Genomic DNA, 20,176 nt, shown 5'->3' with positions numbered 1-20,176 from the left:
ATAAACCCTGCTCAAAGCCATCCCTGTCCCTACACACATTCCTCTCTCTAGGCCTTTTCTCCCTGGGGCAGCTGCCTGCTTTGCCGCCGTCGAGACAAGGGCTCTCCTGCAGCACCCAGTGCACGCACGAGTGGGTGGTCCTGCCCTTCACCCCTGCCTCTGGGCTCCTGTGCCCCAGCCAACGCACCAGTCCCCCGGCCAGCGAGCATCATCACCCAATGTGGGAGCAGCAGCTGGGATGCAGGACACCGCGGCACGCCAAGAGCCCCTACAACACCTCTCCATCCTGCTGGCTGGACCAGCCCCATGGCGCCCCGGAGCCGAGCTGGTCACCCTCTTGGCCGGCATCTCCCGGTCCCGTGGCTCCCCCGGCACACAGCCCCGTGGGCGCAGCTGACACAAGACGCCTGGCGCTGCGGAGGGTTGGCACCCGGCCATGGGAGAGTCGGACGCCAGGCGGCAAATCCCAGGCTCTCCGGCGCGGCACGGCGGGGGCTCTGTCCCGACATGCGAGGCCCCGCTTATCTGCTCTGCCGGCTGCTTGGGCGGTTTTCCCAGGGTGGGAGAAGCTGATGGGAAGGCGATGGTTTCCTGCTGTAGAGATAGACCTTGTGCTCTGCACAGATGAAGGAGGTGACAGTGCGATGGCCCCGGCGTCCTGTCCCAGCAGGGATGGCAATGCCATCCCACTGGGAGCAGAGCCCTTGCTGCATCCAGGTCACCCTCGCTTCCCTTGTCCTGATCCCCGATCCCACAGGGACTGACGATGCAACGAGCAATGACTGACTGACACACGCTCTGGTGTCACCGTGGGCACCTTTGAGGTCACAGGAACCCAGTGGAAGCCTCCAGGGTCCTCTGTATGACAGGGGGAAGCAGGATGGACATGGCTTATCAGCTTGACCTGCCCAGCTGCTCCTCTGGGCCCCCCATCTCTGCTCCACCATGGAGGCACCTTCAGGAGGGGCACGCTGCAGGTTGTCCCAGCAGTGGGAGCAGCCATGGGGACCACAAAGGGAAGGGAAGGTCCAGGTAGGTACCGAGAGGCCAGGGATGCTCCTCCTGGGGAGAAGTCACTGGGCTTTGGCCTCTGTCGGCTCCCCGCGCTCGCCTGATGCCGCACAGCCACGCAGCCAGCCGTTGTCGGCGCGATGTGTCACTTGGGGTCATTTCCGCCCCGGGTGATTCAGCCAGGGCCGAGGGCGCGTGTTTGCACCCGTGCCATGGCAACCCGTCGCCACAGGCGGCCCCGCTGTTTGCAGCCGTTGCCAGAGCTGACGGCCGCATCCCATTGCCTCATGCAGATTGTATGCAATAACGGCAATCTCTGCTCGCTCCGGCAGCAGCACGGCTTCCTGGTGTCACCTCGGCACAACCCTGCCAAGGGGAAGGTGTGAGCTCTCCTCCTGGGGAAACAACTCCTTTGCTCTTTATTTTTGTTATTTTATTTATTTCTTTTAATGCTTTTATCCCCGTGAAGGCATAGGCAGGAGCCAGCCTGCCTCCCGGCTGGGCCCCCAGGCTGTGCATCGGTGCTTCCCACGCTCCGCCACCAGCTCAGGGCCGCCGGAGCTCGGCTCCTCTCCTCTCCTCTCCTCTCCTCTCCTCTCCTCTCCTCTCCTCTCCTCTCCTCTCCTCTCCTCTCCTCTCCTCTCCTCTCCTCTCCTCTCCCTTCCTCTTTTCTCTCCAGCAGCAGCCATTGGAGCAGCCATCAGAGCAGAGAGCAGCTGCTGCCCTTGCCGGTGGAGGGAGGCTTTGGGTGGCCGTAGCACTCCACACCCTGAGCAGACCAGGCTGGATGCACCGCTTCCTATCGCAAACATTTCCAGCTCCTTCCCAATGCTCTGCCGGCTCTATTATACACACGCGCTCCCCCCTCGCTGGGATGCCGGGTTAATCCAAGTGGGCAAAGGTACAGTCTGTACCTCTGTCTGTACAGAATGTCATGCTGTCAGGAAGGAGCGGAGGAGTGAACACAGGCAAATGTGGGGCAGCGATGCTCAGCCCCACGCCGCCTGGAGAAGGGTCGGGGATCACAGCTCCCACCGGGCACAGAGCAGCCCCAGCATCTGCTGCTGATGACCCATTGTGGGCTCGTGTCTCCGCCAGCCGAGAAGACCTCCTTGGCTGGAGAGAGGATGGTGCCTTCCTCACCCGCCACCCTGGGATCTCTGCTGATGGAGCTCAGCCGTCCCCACGCTCAGAGCAGCCACGTCAGGTCGCAAATAGGCATCTCCTTGATGAAAAGCAATGAGCTGCCTCCTGGCACCACCCTCGCAGGGGTGCTGGTATTGCTGGGATGGCCAGCACACCTTTGGCACACTAAGTCACATCACGAAGGTCACTGGATCACCGAGAGGGACCATAACGGCTACACAAATACTCTAGTGCAGGTTTTCCTGGACACAGTCAATTAAGTCTGTAATGGGCCTGGGGGGGGCTGCAGCGCCAAAATTCAAGGTCAGGTCCCAGCAGTTGGATGCTTAAGAGAGGCGTTGGTGTTTCGGGGCCTCTGAAACAGCATCTGCACTTTCAGTATGATAAGCAAAAGATTAGAAAAAAAAGATCTGGCATCATACAATTCTCCATTCTCGGGACTTTCACCCTTTCCTTTTTTCTTAAATAGCCAAGTTGACATTCCTCTGCACAGAGGGAAACTCCACCTGCTCTCTTATCCCCTGGGCCTTTAACCCAAGACTCACTGAAGAAAGACAGAGGCTTCAGTGGGAAGATCTTCCCCCTTGGAAACTCTCCCTGTTTCCTTGAAAATAACGCAAGAGAAGTAAAATCCATCTCTAGCACTTGCATGCCAACGTTTCTTCTCAGGCTCCTTGCTGGGGAAAAGCCAGCCTGGCAAACGTCCCCAGCTCCTCTCCAACACTGGATTGGCAGCAGCAGTGATGATGGAGCAGCCCACCCCCTCCTCTCCTTGCTCCCTGGCTAGACCTCAGTCTCCAGTACCATGATTCATGGTCTCATCTGCTTCTCGTTATGCCTCTGGTCACCTCCCTTTTACCCACAGCCCCTCTGCCTTCAGCACCTTCAGCTGCTTCACTATTTGCTTGGGGATGTTGTTCCCCATCAGGAATGAGGTTTGACCCCCTCTTTGCCACCTCTGCAAAGCTGTTTCTGCTGGCGGCACGGGGCTTCCCCAACCTGCTGCTTTGCAGGGCTGGGCTGGGAAGTCCCCGCTCCCCGCGCGAGCTTGCAGAGCTCCTGCTGCCCGACCTCGGCTGCACGGCCCCCTCTCGCCATTGCCCGGATAAGAATGCAGATTTCTGAGGTGTTAGGAGACGGGCAGACACTTTCTCGAGCTAGAAGATAGCAGAACTCTGTGAGTTTGACACAAATCAGCCTTAAAAGTACCCAAAAGAGTGGGGAGCTGGGTACCACCCAGTTACCCCATGAGCCCCGCACAGCAAAAAGAGCAGGAAGCCCCTGCAGCCGCAGCCCCCGTGCCACGCTCCCCCAGCCCTGCCCGTCCCTGAGGGGGACACAGCTTTGTTTGCAGAAACACACCATCAGGGAAACAAACCACTGACACCCCCCGTGCCATGCCACAAGGGCTGCCATGGCCCCGAGGCACCGGAGTCTGCACCGGTGAGACGCAAAATCACCACAAGGGAAGTGCGAAAGGTGTCACATCAGTGTCCCCATCAGTGCTGGCAGGGGAGGGTCAGTGGCCCCACCAGCAGATCAGTGAGACAGCATTGAACCAGACCCTCCCCCCCGGCTCCCCAGCACGTGTTAGCCCAGATGTGAGCCACAGATGGCTCCCGCGGCGATGCTGGCAGGACACAGCCTTGTCCCTGGGCTGCGGCGGCTGCTAGGACAGCCCTAGGCAGCGATGCTGAGGGCAGCAACTTCTGTAAGGCTTCCAGTAAGCCGTCCCCTCACCAGCTGCGGGCTCAGGGACGCATCTGTCCCCTGCTTCGGATTAAGGTCTGCCCCATCTGCGATGGGAGGAAGATGCAGGGCGAGGCGACCCACACCCGCCCCTCCTGCAATCTGCCTTCACTGGGGGCTGAAGCAACACCAACGCCTCTCGCAGATCAGCTTGAAGGACCCCCCCCAGCCCCCTTTCTGCCCCCCTCTCCTTTTTTCTTCTGTACAGAAAGCCGCAGAGCTGGGGCGGGGAACAGCAGCAGTTTAGTTTCTGAACCCGTCCTGTTTCCTGTCCTTTGCCAAAACCTCTTCTGCTTCCCTCCTCAGGGCGCTGGGCTCGCCCGCACCCAGCTGCCGGAGGAACGGGTGATGTTGTTTGTGTTGGGTTTTTTTTTTGTCACAGTGATGAAGTGTTTATAGCAACTATCACCCCGCAATCCGCAAACTTCACTGATCTCAGCCCAAGCTTCCGAAATAATGGCAGAGGAAGCACAGCCCCTTCCCCCGGGATCAGCAATGCTGGTGTTTCAGGTTGTCAAAGCTGGGGACCTTCGTGCTGGGCATCACCATGATGGACATCACCCAGCACCTTTTGCTTTCCCAGATGAGCACCTTGGGGCTGGGGCCATGCCCTGACCCCACCTGCAATGGCAGCGATAGCCCTGTGGCTGCTGGCTGGTGACCAGGAGGGACGTGGGGGCTGCCAGCCACCCCCCAAGGCTCTCCTCCCTGCTGCAAGACTACCCAGTAGGGCACATCAAGTCGGCATCCCTCATCTTCTCCCCAAAAAGGCTGGGATTTGCCCTGAGCATCCTGCTCTCACCAGCTTCCCTGTTGCAGGAGCAGCAAAGCCAGGACATCGCTGCGCTGGGAGGGGAGGGACCGTCTGTGCCCGTTCCCAGCTCCCACTGGGACTCAGAGCCGAGACCATGGCAGATGAGCTTGCGCTGGAAGCCACGCTGCTGCCTGTCTATGCAGCTCATGCTCCAGGCCGCGGAGATTTACTGTTCAAGGGAGAAAATACTGTTTGCTGACAGCCCACCTCCCCAGCACGCCAGCCGCTGCCGAGCCTCCCTGCACCTCGGAGGGGAGCGCCTGGCTCGGGTGCAGATCTCCTACCCAAATGTGATACAGCTGTTCCTGCTTCCTCTCCAAAGAGCAAAGTGAGGGTTTTTTTTTTTAAAAAAATCGATTTGTCATGTATTTTCTTTGACCAAGGCTCCTTGCAGATGTGTCCCGTGCCTGAACTGCCCAACCTCGCGGCATCAGGGCCGGAGCAGGCAGAGAGCACAACTTGTACGAGCACTGCACTCGGAGGGGAGTATCCTGACGGCAAGTCCTGGGGCTAAACGCCATCTCAGTGGGAGTGCCTGTTGCAGGGCAGGCAGAGGAATACACCAGTCAGGAGTTTTTTGGGGGGAAATCAATACCCAAGGGCTTGTCCCCAGAACTTGCTTGAGGGATCTCCAGTTTTGACCCTCCGGCACGGCGCAGAGCGGGGCAGCTGCAGGGTCGGGTTTAGCTTCTTTGCAGGTTTCCTGAGGCCACCTGGACCTCGCACAGTTCCTACATCCCTCCGTGCACCCTGGGGCAGGGAGAGCCGTCCCCAGCCACCACACCTACGTGTCAAATCGGTGGCAGGGACCGAAGCACATGGTGAACAGCAACACCCTGCCTCCTGCCCCAGCTGCAGCCACTGCCCACAGAAAGGGCTTTCAGCTGGAGGACTGGATGGCCAGAAGGCAGAAACTGTTTTTCCGTACCTCTCACTGGTTCCCTGCTCCTCCCTTCTAGCCTGGCCCCTTGCACCTGGAATTTGCCACCCCTGAAAAGTTCTGGTGCAGGGCCCTGTTGGGAAAGACCGGGAGCCCAATTCACAGGTCCCTTTCACAGCTGGACACACTTATGCAAGCCCAGAGGGTGATGAGGCTTGCGTTTGCCGTTATTTTTAACGCTGAGGGTAAACGCCATCTCACTGGCACGCTGGAGGCTGCCGAGATGGTATCACTAGTCTGCTTTGAAGCTGGGTTCATGGAGGAGAGCCGTGTCCCCGGTGCTCTGGGGGCGGGCTGGGCACCATCAGAGCAGCACCACGGGTGCTGGTATCCCGGGGAGGCTGCTGGCGAGGGCAGCGGTGGGAGCGGGAGGGCAGGGGGCCCTACGAGCCCTGGCTAGCTGGGAGGCACGGCGGTGGCCGCACAGCAGTAGCCGGGGTTTGCCTTTGCCACAGACACCCGCCTGCGTTGTGCTGAGCGGGTGGGAGGCCAGGCAGCGCCGGCTGGGCGAGTTCGTCCCACTCAAGTGGGCTTCGTGGGTGCTGAGCCTTTTGGCAGCGGGCACACGGGACGTTTTAAGGTGCTTATCAGGTCGGGCTGCTTTTGACACCGAAGACTTTGACATTAGACATGTCCCCCTGACCCCTGAGGGTTTTGGCCAAGTCCCAGGAAGGCCAGCGTGACAGTTAGATGCAGAGCAGTCTCTAAGGAAATGCATGTGTAAACCCTAGACAAAAATACCCCAGTGCGTTATGACGTATCTCTGAGTATGTAAATGTGGTGGTTCAGGTTAGGGAAAGACATGGTTAAGAAACCATTTTAGAAACATCCCTCAAGCCGACATCTTTTACATCTGTCGGCTCTGTTCTTGCAGCGGGGCAAAGAGGCTGAAACACGAAGGAGCACAGCGCTTGCGAGCCAGCTCTCGCTTTGTAACGCTGCGCCTTCGCTTTTCTTACCGAGGGAGGCTGGCTCGGCCTCGACGGTAACCTCCGCCTCATGTGGCCTTTCCGTGGGGCTGCTGAGAGTGAAAGCAGCAAACACCGGGTTTTCCTGATGTGGCAGTCAACCACCTCCTTGCCCCAGCCGAGGGCTGCAAAGTGCCATCTCAGATGCTGGAGCAAAGAGCTGGGGGTTGCCCACGGGCATGGCTTTCCAGCAGGCACTGCCAGGGGCCGGGATGGAGCCAGGAGGCTGGTGAGTGCTGGAGAGACCACGGGTCAGCAGGCTCAGACCCTTGCCCAGCAGCTCTGTGTGCCTCTGCTCTAACCCTGTTACAGGCAACGAGGTGGCTCATGGCAGGAGCCACCCCGCTCTGAGCTCCTGCGAATGTCATGACACAGACCCAGCGGGGCCGTGGGTGGGGTAGGACCTTCCCCCCGAGCCCAGGAAGAACAAGCCCCCAACACGATACCCACTACCCCTTTCCCTTGGGGCACGCTCAGCCCCGGTGCCCACAGCACCCGGGGGCTGCTCTTGCCCTGTGTGGCTCGGGCAGCCCCTGGGTTGGGCAACCATGGGCAGGACCCCATGCACGCCAGGAGCAAAAGCCCACGGAGTCACCACACAGTGTGGGGCTCCATACAGAGGCCACGTGGGGTCCTTAAGCAGGTGGCAAGTGCTTTGTAAACGAGTCCCGCAGGACCCCCCTCCCTTAACAGAGAGCACAACCGCTACATGGGGGAAGCATCTTTCAATCTGGGTTTATTAAAGACTGAGAATACAACTGTGGGCCCAGCCACGACAGCTGGATGCCAAAAGCAGGGCTGGGTTTTGGCTGGAAGGGTGCGGTCTCCTCTCCAGGCAGCCTTCAGCCATACCGGCCAAATTTCCTCGCCGGCAGGGCGTCCCAACGCCCCCAACCTGGCAGTGCTCCATCTGGAGTGGAGCCCCCTTTCCACACCAGCCCCAGCCTCGGTTACTTATTGCTTTTAAGGTGCTAGTTTAGTACAGAGTGAATGAAAAACAAAAATGCATGTCTGTCGCGGGTGCGTTTGCGCTGTCTTCGGGGGCTGTGCTGGGAACCCTGGCCATCAGACCTGGAGAGGGATGGAAGAGAGGAGCAGATGAAGTCAGGCTGGGAGCGGAGACATCCCAGGGATAACGGTGCTCCGGGGCACACCCTGTCTTTCCCGACCGGCCACAAAGCAAAAAGCCTTTGGCGTCCGCTGCCAGAGCTGACGGTCGCATGGGGCTGGTGGAGAGGAGGAGCTGGCACCCAGCAGGTTGCTCCCGAGCACCGGCGCAATGCAGCGGAATGCCTGCCTTCCCCGCTTGCCTGGAGGGGGACACACAGCCCCCCGGCCAGCCCGCGCAGCCAGAGGCAGAAGGGGAGCTCCGAGGGGAGGCACCAACCTGAGGGTTACTTGAACGTGTGGCTCTCGGCTCCTCCCCGGCCGAACCCTGGAAGCGGGAGAGAGCGGGGTCAGCATCGCTGCGGGATGGCGAGCGCACAGAGGGGTGCACCTCGCCGAGAGACTGGAACCCCGAGCCCCCTTCCCCTCCCTCCCACAGCCCCAGCCACAGCAACCCTACCTTTGGGCCCGAACAAGGCGGCATAGCAGGGGTGGTTGCAGTACGGCTTGCCATCGTGCTGCAGGGAGAGGGAAAGAGCATCAGCCCCGACCGTCCCCGACAGCCCTCTGCCCACCCCACCGCCCCTGCAGCCCCTAGCTGGGGGGGGACAGGGACCTCCCGGGCAGCAAACCTCACCTCTGCATGGCCTCCAGATGTCAGGGTCTTGTTACACTTCTCGCATCTCAAGCAAGGCCGGTGCCAGTCCTTCCCCAGAGAAGTCACCTTCTCGGCTGCCACGGAAAGGAGCTGGGTTAGTTGAGGCACTGAACGGGCACAACAGGTCGGTTTTGGCAGGTCGGCCTCCCTGCCACCAACCCTAGGGAGGACATTTTGGGGCATTTTCTGAAGTCTATTTGTCCGGGACAGCGGGCGATGTGTTTCAAACCCAAGTGCTCACTGTGCACACACATCACCATGCACATACCCAGGTACCTGGATCTGCACACCACCACATCCATGCGGATGGACCAACTTCTACCCATCTTCCAAAGATTTGGCAACCTCTCCCCTTCCAACACCAGCCTGCAAGGGGATGAACCTCTCTCCAGCCCGCTGGAGCCCAAGCAATCTTTTTTTGCAGGGGTGAAGGGGGGATGCTGGCAAGGACTGGGGGAGGCAAAGCCATCGCCATGCTCTGCCCCAACACAAACCAGTCCCCTCCAGACACCGGCGGTCTGGCCAAGGCTCTGATTTTGCACACACTGTGGCAAACCAGAGCGGAGCTGGAGCTTGGCCGGGGTTCAGGCGGCCGCGGAGGGGCAACGTGCTGTTTGCTGGGGCCGTGACATGTTTATGGAGAACAGGGTGGCTTTTAATTGCGGCACAGCGGGGGAGGAGGGTATTTTCTGCAGACGCATGCATGAGCTCTTCATATTGGCAGCTGCACTCCTGGGGATTTATTAAGTGATAAAGCAGAGCTTTCCACAGGAACCCTGTCCGAGCACTGTCCCCATGCCTGCAAAAGGAGGTCGAGCAATGGGACCGAGAACATGGCCCGGGGGCGGGCCCTCGGCAGCCTGAAGCACCTCTTCTTTGGAGTCCAAATACGTCCACAACAGCTTATGCAAGGCGGCTGCAGAGGTGGGAGCGGGGGCAGCGCCCAAATGTCACGAGGCAGCCCCGCTGCCATCTCCCAGCGCCACAAAGAGCCTCCTGTGCCCGCAGCCCGGCGGGGGCCGCAGAGTCCTCCCCCCCGGGCAGTCCAGGAACCCGCGCCTAGCCCATGGTGGGGCCCTCCCATCCCAGGGTTTCTGGAAGGAGCTCAGCCTCCCCACCTCTCGCCCAAGTGTTTGCCCCAGCACTCAGGCAGGAGCGCCGCCAAGGCTCGCTGCAGCAGGGCTCCCTCCGGCTCTCCGCCACCCGGGCGAGATTCCCCTGGAAAGCTGGTGGTCACCCTGCAGACCCCATCCCAAGTCCTCTCGGCGTCATCTCCTCCTCACCCCTGCTCTCTACAAATGCGATTTGGCCAAAAACAGCCCGAGGAACGCGTGAGTAGGACCACCAGGCTCCGAGAGTCCCGGGGTGCTTGCTCTGCCTCTCTGCCAGCATTCCTTATCTCCAAGCACAAAAATCAGGCAGTGAGCTTGGTCCTCCACCCACTTTGGAACCCTCCTTGGCCTCTGCATCAACAGAGATGGTTTCGTAAGAGCCGCCTGATAAGGGCTGGGGCCAAACCCCTCCTTGGTCAAACGGCCCCGTCCCCGCGCTGCCACGGCTGCACCTGTAGGCACAGCAAAGCCAGCTCACCCCGGCTGGGATCACAGCAGATCTGCAGGGACATGGGAAAAGCAGACACTGACACCAGCGCCTTGGTAGCTCTTGGTATTGAGCCACGTGGGTAAATGAGGTGCCCCAGGATTCTTTGTTGCAGGAGGGAGCCACAAACTGTATTGTGCCAAAAAAACACACCTCAAAGCCTGGCTGCAGGCAGCGAGAGATGTTCCCCAGCCACAGGAGCCACATCCCCAGCAGCCCTCCAAGGCAGCACCCCCCCAGCCCCCGCACACACCCCCCAGGGTGGGCATCATTAAGGGACACGGTGCTTTGGCAGGGAGAGCAGCCCCTCTGCTTGAGCCCCCCATTTCTTCGGCAGAGCAGAAGCAGAAGCTGGGGCGGGCACACAAGCGGAGCGGAAATAAGGCAGAGAGAGCAGAAGTCACCAACGGTACTCGGGTTCCAGCTCCCTCATCTCTAGTAAATTAAAAAGCAGGGAGTGCGTACAAGCTGCTCCCAGCAAACCCCTTCCAGTGCAGCTAAACCGGGGAAGCGGGGAGGTCTGGCAGCTGGAGCCTGCCTGTTCCTGCTGCCGGCAGGTCAAGAGGCTCAGACCCCCTCAAATATCACTGGGCAGGACAGCAGAACCATGGCACCAGGAGGTGCAGGAACCTGGAGCTTCGGGTAGGGACACCTGCCTGAAGCACAGCAGCAGAAAGCAGCCCAAGGCGGCTCATGGCCAGCCTGCAATGGCGGCTTGAAAATAACACCCCAGGGCTGTCATCTTACTCTGCTAAGTCACGCAGGACAACATGTGGGCAACCCACTGACCCAGCAACATGCCCGAGGGCAGGATTTGCCCTCCGGAAGGTGCTTGCTTGCCCACCCAGGGTTTCAGAGCAGCGAGCTGCACTGGCCGGGCCTTTGGGCTCCAAAGTGACAGGGGGCTGTGGGTGATGCTGTGGGAAGGAACCAGGGCTGAGCTCCCGCCCCATGCCGTGGCCCCGTCTGCAGGCTGGGGGTACCCACCGCACCCCACACTGTGCAGCCGGGCACCTCCTCCTCAGCTGGATTCACAGGGATGGCCACCCGGGGCACCCACGGCGCAGGGGCGCGCGAATTTCGGGGCACCCCAAGAATTCGCAGCGCTGGGGCGCACGAATTTCGGGGCACCCCAAGAATTCGCAGCGCTGGGGCGCACAACATCGGGGCACCCAGGAACCCTCAGCGCTGGGGGGTGCACAGGCACCTGTAAGCACCAGGGTGCGCCGGGGACCCCAATCCCGGCAGAGTGCGGCATCGGGGCACCCCGGCTTAAGCAGCCCAACGGTCCCCTCCCGGGGGGGGACGGGACGGGAAGCCCTTACCGAAGTAGACCTCCTTCTGGCAGCGGGGACACTTGGGCATGCTGGCGGCTGGGCTGGGCTCAGCTCGGCTGGCCGCTGGCTCCGGCTGTGGGATGCTCGGCGCCGGCCCCGCCGGAGTCACTGCTCGCCCGCCCCGCCCAGATGTGCGGCCCCGCCCAGATGTGCCGCCCCGTCCGCAGTTGGAGGCAGCCGCCCCGGGGCACAGCCCTGCAAGGGCTCCCAGGGACCCCGCACCCCTTCCATCCCGCACTCCTTCCATCCCGCACCCCCTTCCACCCTACACCACTTTCATCCTGACCCCCTTCTATTCTGCACCCCTTCCATCCTGACCCCCTTCTGTCCTGACCCCCTTCTGTCCCACAACTCTTCCATCCTGACCCCCTTTCAACCTGGACCCCTTCCACCCTGCACCCCTTCTGTCCTGACCCCCTTCCTTCCTGCACCCCTTCCACCCTGCACCCTCTTCCATCCTGATCCCCTTTCATCCTGGACCCCTTCCGTCCTGACCCTCTTCCATCCCGCACCCCCTTCCATCCTGACCCCCACAATCCCTCCACCTGCACCCCCCGTGCCCTTTGCACCCTTACACCCCACACCCCCTGCACCCCACTCTCTGCAGCCCTGGCCCCCTGCACCCCGACTCCCTGCCCACGCTTTTACTGTGCGGGTGGCCGAGACCCCTGCTGTGAGCGGGGCTAGAGGTGTGACTGGCATCTGCCGATTAACTGCACCCCCAGATGAAGATTTATGGGGCGCTGACCACCAGGGCTCACCCCCTCCGAGCACAAATCCCTGTCTCCCAAGGGAGTGTGGAAGTCGCCCCTCGGGCAGTGTCTCCTGCCCGTGGGGAAGTGTGGGGTACGAGGTGAAGCAGGGGGGAGCCACAGGGCTGTAACCCTGCTCTTGCAGGACCTCTGGAATGGTGTGGGTGTGGGACGTGGCTCCGCTCACCCCAAAGAGCCAGCCCATCCACGTCGCTGACTGTTGTCATTTTATTAGGAGCAAGGACTCGCTGTTCCTTTGTGCTTGGCTGAGAAGGAAACGAAAAGGTCTGTTTTGTATGAAACAATCCTCCCCAGGGCGCGTTGCTGCGCTGCAAAGGTCACGAGGGCTTGTGAAACCCATCACCAAGACGCCTGGCGTCTGCCTCCCGAAACGCAGGGCACAAACAGCTCACCCATGGGTGCAGGAGAGGTGGCAAGCTGTGCCCGGAGGCGCAGTTCATGGTTCAACTGGGATTGCTTTATGACTCAGATTGGCTCCAGTTTCCCTTCCCAGCGGGAGCCTGCGTCTCGCTGATGCTCCCCCGCTGCGCCCTTCATCCCAGTGTCACCCCCACCTGCCGGCAGCCCCACCGCAGGCTGGGGACCCCCTCCGGCACACCGCTGGGCTTGGTAGGGCGTCCAGCAGCGTGGCAGGGAGACATCACTGGGAAGCCCGCCACCGGCTGAGGCGTGAGTCACGCCGAGACAGTGTCTCACAGTGTGGGAGGAGAGGGGTGTCCTGCAAGGGCAGCTGCCTCCGCCCTGCCTCCTCCCCGTCCTTCCCACCCTGAGGCACCACGCACATGCAAGTACTGTATTCCAGCCACACCACGTCCCCCCCAGCACCGAGCCGCAGCATCCCATGGGCGCCCAGGCCTGGACCCCCTCCCTGCACCATGCAGGGCACTGCTGGCACCCTGATGAAATATGGGGGACAGGGCATGTCCTGTCCCCTCTCCGGTGGCCCTGCTTCCCCTCCCACACGGTGCCAGGCTGCTTTGAGGCCCCTGCCCGGCTAGGACAGCCAGGCTTTCGCTGCGCTCCCTTTTAAGGCAGGTTTTGTGCCGGCGGGCAGCTGAGAACTGGCCTCTCGCAAGTCTCCTCCAGCTGGCCCAGCCCTGCGGCCGGTCCCTGCGGACCACTCAGCCTGCGGCAGGAATGCTCCCGGCCCGGCCAGGGCAGCCTGTGACCCCACATGGCACCGCACGACGACCGACCCAGCTGAAGCAGAGCCCAGCCGCCCCCTCCCCTCGGCTCCCCAGCCCCCCTGGTCCAGCCTGGCCAGCGCCGCTGCGGGGATGCTCACGCCTTGGGCTACTGCCAGTCGGCTTCACGAAGGGGTGAGCCGACATGTGGTGTGCTGTGCAAACCTCCGGGAATTACGGCCAGACAATATTGGGGAGAAGGTTGCCATGGGTCAGTAGCCCCAGTTTCTACGCCCTGCCAGGGCTGTGCACGCATCCTGCTCATCGCCACCGCCCTGCTCTCATCCCATCAGTGGGTGGGCACGCGCGGCAGCACGGTGAAGAAGCCTGGCAGGGAGGGAGGAAGGGCTGCAGGGTCTCCCGGTGCACGGCAGCACCTCAGGAGCCTGTGGGATGCGGCCTCTTGCTAGTTTTACAGGGAGCGAGTCCATAAACACCCCTAATGCCGGTGTGTGAAAGCCATCAGCGCGCCACAGCAGGGCAATAAACTGAGCCCTTGACGGCCCGTGCTGGAGGGAGCCGGCTGGAAACGCTGCAGCAGCCCCATGTTTGGAGTCACCACCCCTTCTAACACCCACAGCCCCCCCCGGCAGCCAAAACCATGGCTGTGCACAAGATGTTTCAGAGTGGCGGTGAGCAGCGGCCAGCTCGTCCCTCTGCAGTGGAACACTGCCCATGGCACCGTGTCCCAGGGCCGCGGGCAAGCTCTGGCGCTGGGCAGAGAGCCACAGGAGAAGGGCAGAGGCAGTGTCTCCAGCAAAGCACCACTTCAAAGCAAGGTTCATAGCCTGCCAGGGATACAACCCGGCCAACACCATGGGAGAACAGCCTCCTCAGCAAACCACAGCGTTATCTTATCTGGAGACCTTGTTCCAGGCTAATTTACCCTATTCGAGCAGAGCACGCCTGGGCTGTCTGTGCCCTCTGATAGGAATCTGTGTGTGAGGCTCCATCCCGGAGCATCAGGCGTCAGCACTCGTCGATGATGACGGAGCAACAGCCCTCGGAAAAACGTGGGCTGTCCCGTTTGTTTGTTTGGGTGGTGTTGTTATGGCCAGAGTCCCCTCCCCGGTCCCTGAGTGAGCACCGGCCAGAGCCAGCGCCGCCTTCCCCAGGTCCGTCTGCGGCGTATTTGGTGCAAGGTCCTCGCAGCCCCCAAAGGCCCCCCCTCCAAGTGTTTCCCAAGCTTTTGGAGCAGGTTTTCCAGGCCAGAGCTCCCAGGCATACCGGAGCCATGGGCACACGCCACCTGCCCAAATACCCTCCTCGAGCAACTCGGCCCCTGGTAATTATCCAAGCAATGACTGGAAAAGTCACTGGCATTTTAGCAGGGCGGGTAACATAAGCCGATTTGGGTTTGTTTTGCTAACACAGCAAGAAAAAAAAACAGCTATTTCCGCGTAGCGAAGCAGCCCATCTGCCAGGGCGGCAGCTCCTGGCTCCCCTCCTGCCCCATCTTGCTGGAGAAGCCGGAGGGGGATGTCCCATGCTTCTCACATCACAGCCCCCAGCACATTTGTACAGTGGGGGGGGGGGGGGTGATGCATCGGTGAAGGCACGACCCGGGGTGGGGGGGCTGGTGGCATCCCAATCCCTTATTTTTGCAACACTTGCACGCCCTGCAAAATTGCCCTCATTTTTCATATTTCAGCCTGCGCTTGGGCAAGTCAAGGGCCCGCTCGGCCAAAACGATTTGTTTTCTAAAATATGCCCAACCCAGCTCAAAATGGGACTCTAATTTGACAAGAAAATTATAAGGTGCCTTAAAAAAAAAAAGCCCAGCAGAGGCTGGGGGGAGCTGCCAGGCACGTGATCCCATCAAAAGGCCCACAAGATGCCGTCGTCGGGGCGACATGGGGTACCCCACGGCGGGGGGGCCATGCACACACCCCCCCTCCACCCACTCGCCTTCCATCACCTCCGGATTTGCACACGGCTAATCCCATTACCGGCCGGCTGGGAAAACAACAGCACGAAGGGCGGCTGTCAGGGCAAATTACACCCTAAGGAAAAACGCTGGGGTACGTCTTCATAAAGCTGACAGGCGGCCGACGGCTGGGAGTAGTCGGGAAAGAGGACGGCAGCGGGAAAGGCAGTGCGGGAGCTGGGGGGTTTTGGGGAAAGGGCTCGGAAAAGGCCACCCTGGGGGATGCTGGCAGGGCAGCCCAGTACACCCACCAGCGCGCTGCCACTGGTTGCTGTGAAGCCCCAAAAGGTTGGAGCCTGTGAGACACACTCGCTGCCCTCCCAGCCATGGTGCGGAGTCCATCCTGCTGTGGGCGCGGGCGTTCACATGGCTGTTTCACAGACTCACAGAATGGTGGGGGTTGGAAGGGACCTCTGGAGATCACCCAGTCCCAGCCCCTGCCAGAGCAGGGTCACCCAGAGCAGGTGGCACAGGAACGCGTCCAGGCGGGGTTGGAATGTCTCCAGAGACGGAGACTCCAGCACCTCTCTGGGCAGCCTGTGCCAGGGCTCTGCCACCCTCACAGGAAAGAAGGTCCTCCTCATGTTGAGATGGAACTTCCTATGGTCAAGTTTCCAGCAAAAACTGTAAAAACCTTTCCAGGCCGGTTCAGGCAGCTGGCTGGGTCAGCTTGCCCCGCTTGCCGGGTCAGCTCTCCACCTCAAGAGCCAGGGTGTGAATGATTATCACGCGGTTAATATTACACCGTGCCAGCAGTGACAGAGGGGAGTCCCCGGGCCAGCTCCTGAGGCACTGCCACACGGCACAGGGACTCGGTGGGGATGGGATAAACCCTGCTGACAGGACAGCATGGGGCCATGCCACGGATGCAATCCGGGATTTCCATCTGTAGGGCAGAAGGGCGCGGTAGCCCTCACCCGCCGCTCCAACCCCTCCAAGTCCCCGCTACATGGAAAAATCTCCTCCGGTTCCATCCAGGCACTGTTCCCTCAGTCTCCCTGCATACGGTCTGGCCAAAGTCTCTGCTACCATCTGCTCTTTTCCGCAAGCTTTCCATTAGTGGCAGCCCAAGGAAACCTCCTGGGTAAGTCCTGCCGGGGCAGGGTTTGGTGCATTTTCCTGGCACGGCCCCAGCTGTTTCGGTTGTGGCTGTCGCATCCAGCCAGGATCTGTCGAGGAAGCAACGCCCGCTGCTTTGGGAAGCCGCCCAGCGCCCGTGAGGCATCTCCTCTGCCTGCTGGGGAGGTGTACGTCCATGCTGAGGGCTGTGGGCACCTCGCAGGGGACCAGTGCCAGGGACCACGTCCCCAGCCCTGCCCTGGCGCGGGGCACTCACCCGGCAGCGCCGTTTGCCCTGGGGTGGGTCCAGGCTGTCGACACCACACCTTCTGTTCCTGGTTAAAAATTCACTGGGGCCGAGGCGAAAGGGGCGCGGAGGTGTTTGCGCTCCCTGTCAGCATGGTCACACCATGGTGACAGCACGGGGAGGGGAGAGGGACGTCGCTGCCCCGCTCTGCCCTACCCAAGCAAGACGGAGGGGCACGACAGAGGAGAGCGAGAGGAGGACCCACAGGTTTGTACGCCCATTGGTGGCGCGCACACCTCCATCCCACCAGCAGCAGTATTCCCAGCAGTATTCCTCCCCAGCAAGCAGCCCCAGGACACTCCAGGAGTCGTCCCCCCGAGCCCCCAGGGTGCTGCTCACCCCATCTGGTGATATAAAGGCTGCTGCAGAGCCCAGCCTACATCCTGGGGGGAAATTCCCAGGCGGCAACCAGCCGGGCAGCCGCTGAGGAGCGGAGCCAGCACCTTCCTCCCGGTGCCATGGCCGGAGGCAGGACAGGCAGCTCTCCCTGTGCGACAGCCCGGTGCACTGCGGTGGAAGTGGGATTTACAGCCCAAACCCTCCTCTGCTTGGCTTCATGCTGTTTCTCCATCCCTGCCTGCCCTCTTACACCCTCACCAGTATTTACCCCCAGTACTTTAACATCCGCCCCGGGGCCGAGCTAAAGCCCAGCCAAGCCAGGGAGAGCCACGCCGCTGACTTCAGAGGGTATTGGAGCCCATTCCTGGCCCTTGTGGAAGCAAGCTGTGCTTACTGCGTTGCTTTTAATATCCCGTCTTAAATCACATCTTCCAGCACTTCAGCCCTTTTGGCTCCTACTTATTGAACTTCCCAGCAAATGCTTTAAATGCGTCTCGCTTCACTGCCCATCCGTGCTGCTCCGGTGCCCAGTGCGTCAGGGCTGTCCTGGAGCCACAGCCCCGCTGTCCTGCCATCTCCCTGCATTTTGGGAGCCCCTCCACACCACCATGCTGCATCTCCCGTCCCTCCCTCCCTCCTTTCCCTAGCTCAGATGTTGTAGCACGGGGCTGCCCTCCCCATTCCTAGCCCCGCCAAGTCCCTCCCTGGTGTTTTCTGTGCGTGCAGCCCACCCTGCCGCTGTGGGACCAGCCTTCGTATACCCACCTGTCCCTTTTCTGGGTCACTAATGACAGCACAAGTGACGCAGCCCCTTCTTTAGTGGCACAGGCGCCTTCAGCCATCTGTGGAGAAGCACCACTAGGTGACAATCCTGCTCCTCCCGCCACCCGGGAATACCCAGGTTGGCATCCGTCACCAGAAGGGCCCTCAAAACAGGTTGCCCACATGGTGGGATCCCTGCCCTGCGCCCAGCAAGGATCTGCAAGGCACGGCTCCCTGCTGAGCTGGGCTGGCTCCAAGGAAAGCTCCCAGGAAAGCTGGGAGCCAGCAAGGGTAGTCGCCCAAGGACAAGTTCACAGGGCTTGGGGGATTTCCAAGCAAAGCTGCATCCACTTTGTTCTCTGTTTTCCTCCGTACCCTGGAGAGCATGTCTGTAATCACCAGAGCCCTCCAACTTTTTTATCCCACTAGCAAGTCCGAGCCGAAAAAAAAAAAAAGAAATATTTGACATCCCCAAGGGGAAGGATGCTTTCCAAGCCTCAAGTAAGGGAGCATTTTCTGCTCACATAGGCCTCCCAAAAATAAATGCAAAAATGCACCAAGGGTTAGAGGCCGGAGCGGTGTTCTCTACTCGAGCAAGGTGCCACTCTGCTGTGTCGGTGCCACAGTCCCCACACCGACCTGGCAGGGCAGGGACAGCCCCAACGCCCCGGCACACACACACGGATAACTCCATGTGGAATCCCAAAGACCTGCTACATCCTTCAGCTTCCTGGTCTTAACAGCCCACCCGCTGTACCTGGGGGCCACCTTCTGCCACAAAGGGTGCCCAGCCTACCCCACCACATTGGGGTCAGGGGGACAACGAGGAGACATCACCCACCTGGAGCCTGAGCCGCCGGGTTGTCCCTTTGGAGTAGCAGGAGGCTGTGATGGATGCAGGCTTCCCAGCATGCCCTTGCGCAGCAGAGATGAATTTTCTCTATTTTTATTTTCATTGCATTCCCCCGATACAACTCTCATGGGGAAAAGAAAATGTAAGCAAAAAAAAAAAAAAAAAAGAAAGGAGGAGGAGAAACAAACAAAAAAAAAAGCCAGCTCCAGATCAAAATAAAATCCTGCATTTGATGGCTGCTGCCTGGCAGCAGGATGCTGTACCTGCCCTGTATCCCTTCACGCTCAGAACTAACCCAAGTACCAGCCATTGGGGCATCCCCTTCTACCCCTAAAACGCCTTCCCCCCTATCTCAAGACCTCTGGCTTAAATAGCCCCCAGCAGCCCTGCATCAGCTCCTTCCCGCCCTATCACGCTCTCGGTCTCAGGTGAAGGCCCTCTGCAGCCAGCATCCCACCCGGAGGCACTGCAGGGGACCCTGCTGCTTGGTCCTTCATGGGGGGGACAGGGCCAGGGCCCACGGCAAGGATGCTGTAAGGGCCGGGTGCATGGCGTGGGGCTAGGTGGGTGCTGGGGAGGGCAGTGATACCCGCCCCCCCCCGAGCTGCAGGCAGGGTGGTAGGGATTAAAATCAGCCTGTGCAATCCATCGGGGAAACTCCCTGCTGCAGGGGGTTGCTGCGGGCTAGCAAAACAGCTGGCATATTAAGCTCGTTAATTAATGATGATGAATAAGGGTTGCCACAAGTGCTGGATTCGCACCAAGGGCTTTGCCGGCAGCTGCACCAGGTCCAAGACAGGCAATGGGGAGCCCCAGGGAACCCCCCCCGGCCCCGGGGACCCCACCACTGCTCCTACATGGGGCAAACGTGGCAAAGTTTGGCTGCGAGAGACCAAAATCTCTGCTGCGGGTCAGGAAGGAGGCGGCAGAACCACACTGCTCTGATTCCCACAGCAGCCTTGTCCCTTAAAGCACCAGAGGGGTCAAGTCGCTATAGAAACCCCACCAAAACATGAACACACAGAGCCCATTTCCCGGACCGGGAACCGCGCTGCCGAGCCCTCTGTGCCTGGGAAAAGGCTGTATGTTGCTGGGATCGCTGCCGGGAAGGCGCAAGGCCGGGGGCTGTGGCCGGCAGCCCCCATCCCTCTCCTGCACGGTGATGGAGCCGCTCCGGCGCCGAGGCTGCTACAAGGATGTGAGACATCGCAGGGGCCACCCGCTCTCCACTTTTCCCTGCAAACAGGGCCGGCGGGGTGCCTGTGTCCCCCAGGGGGGGCCACGGCCAGCAGGCAGCCCGACAGGACTCTTGTAAGAACCTGCCGGAAGGGACAAGCAGGAGCAGCGGTTCCCAGAGCCGGTGTTTGCCTTGGCAGCCCCAGCCTCTGCGCCTTGCTTTCCAGACACCGAGCTCCTAGGGGGAATAGCTGGATGTCTAAAACCAGGCCTGGCAGCGGGGCTGGTATCTGGCTGGGGATATGGCAGCTCCCAGGGGTTGGGGGGTGTGGGATGGCCCGTGCCCCCACACTGCATTCCACCGGGCTGGGCTTTCCCACCAGCGCTGCCCCACTCAGGCAGTGCGCCTGCGCCAGGCTGGGGGGAACAGTGTCCCCTGCTGTGTCACATCCTTCCTTCTCTTGGTT

At 60.8% G+C, this 20,176-nt stretch overlaps 1 protein-coding gene across 1 annotated transcript; it reads right to left on the bottom strand.

Moving 5' to 3' along the window:
- Positions 1–7,338: 7,338 nt before the first annotated feature.
- On the bottom strand, positions 7,339–11,457 carry CRIP1 (cysteine rich protein 1). Its single transcript, XM_074597276.1, has 5 exons — positions 11,318–11,457; positions 8,373–8,467; positions 8,196–8,253; positions 8,016–8,063; positions 7,339–7,699 (listed from the first exon to the last, which is right to left on the bottom strand). The coding sequence occupies exons 1-4, from the start codon at positions 11,355–11,357 to the stop codon at positions 8,023–8,025; spliced, it is 234 nt and encodes a 77-aa protein (XP_074453377.1). The 5' UTR covers positions 11,358–11,457; the 3' UTR covers positions 7,339–7,699; positions 8,016–8,022.
- Between the last annotated feature and the right edge of the window lie 8,719 nt (positions 11,458–20,176).

The sequence above is a fragment of the Larus michahellis genome, chromosome 8, assembly GCF_964199755.1.
Source record: "Larus michahellis chromosome 8, bLarMic1.1, whole genome shotgun sequence".
Classification (NCBI taxonomy): Eukaryota; Metazoa; Chordata; class Aves; order Charadriiformes; family Laridae; genus Larus; species Larus michahellis.
Note: the sequence above shows the minus strand (reverse complement) of the source record. Positions and strands in the feature narration are given on the sequence as shown.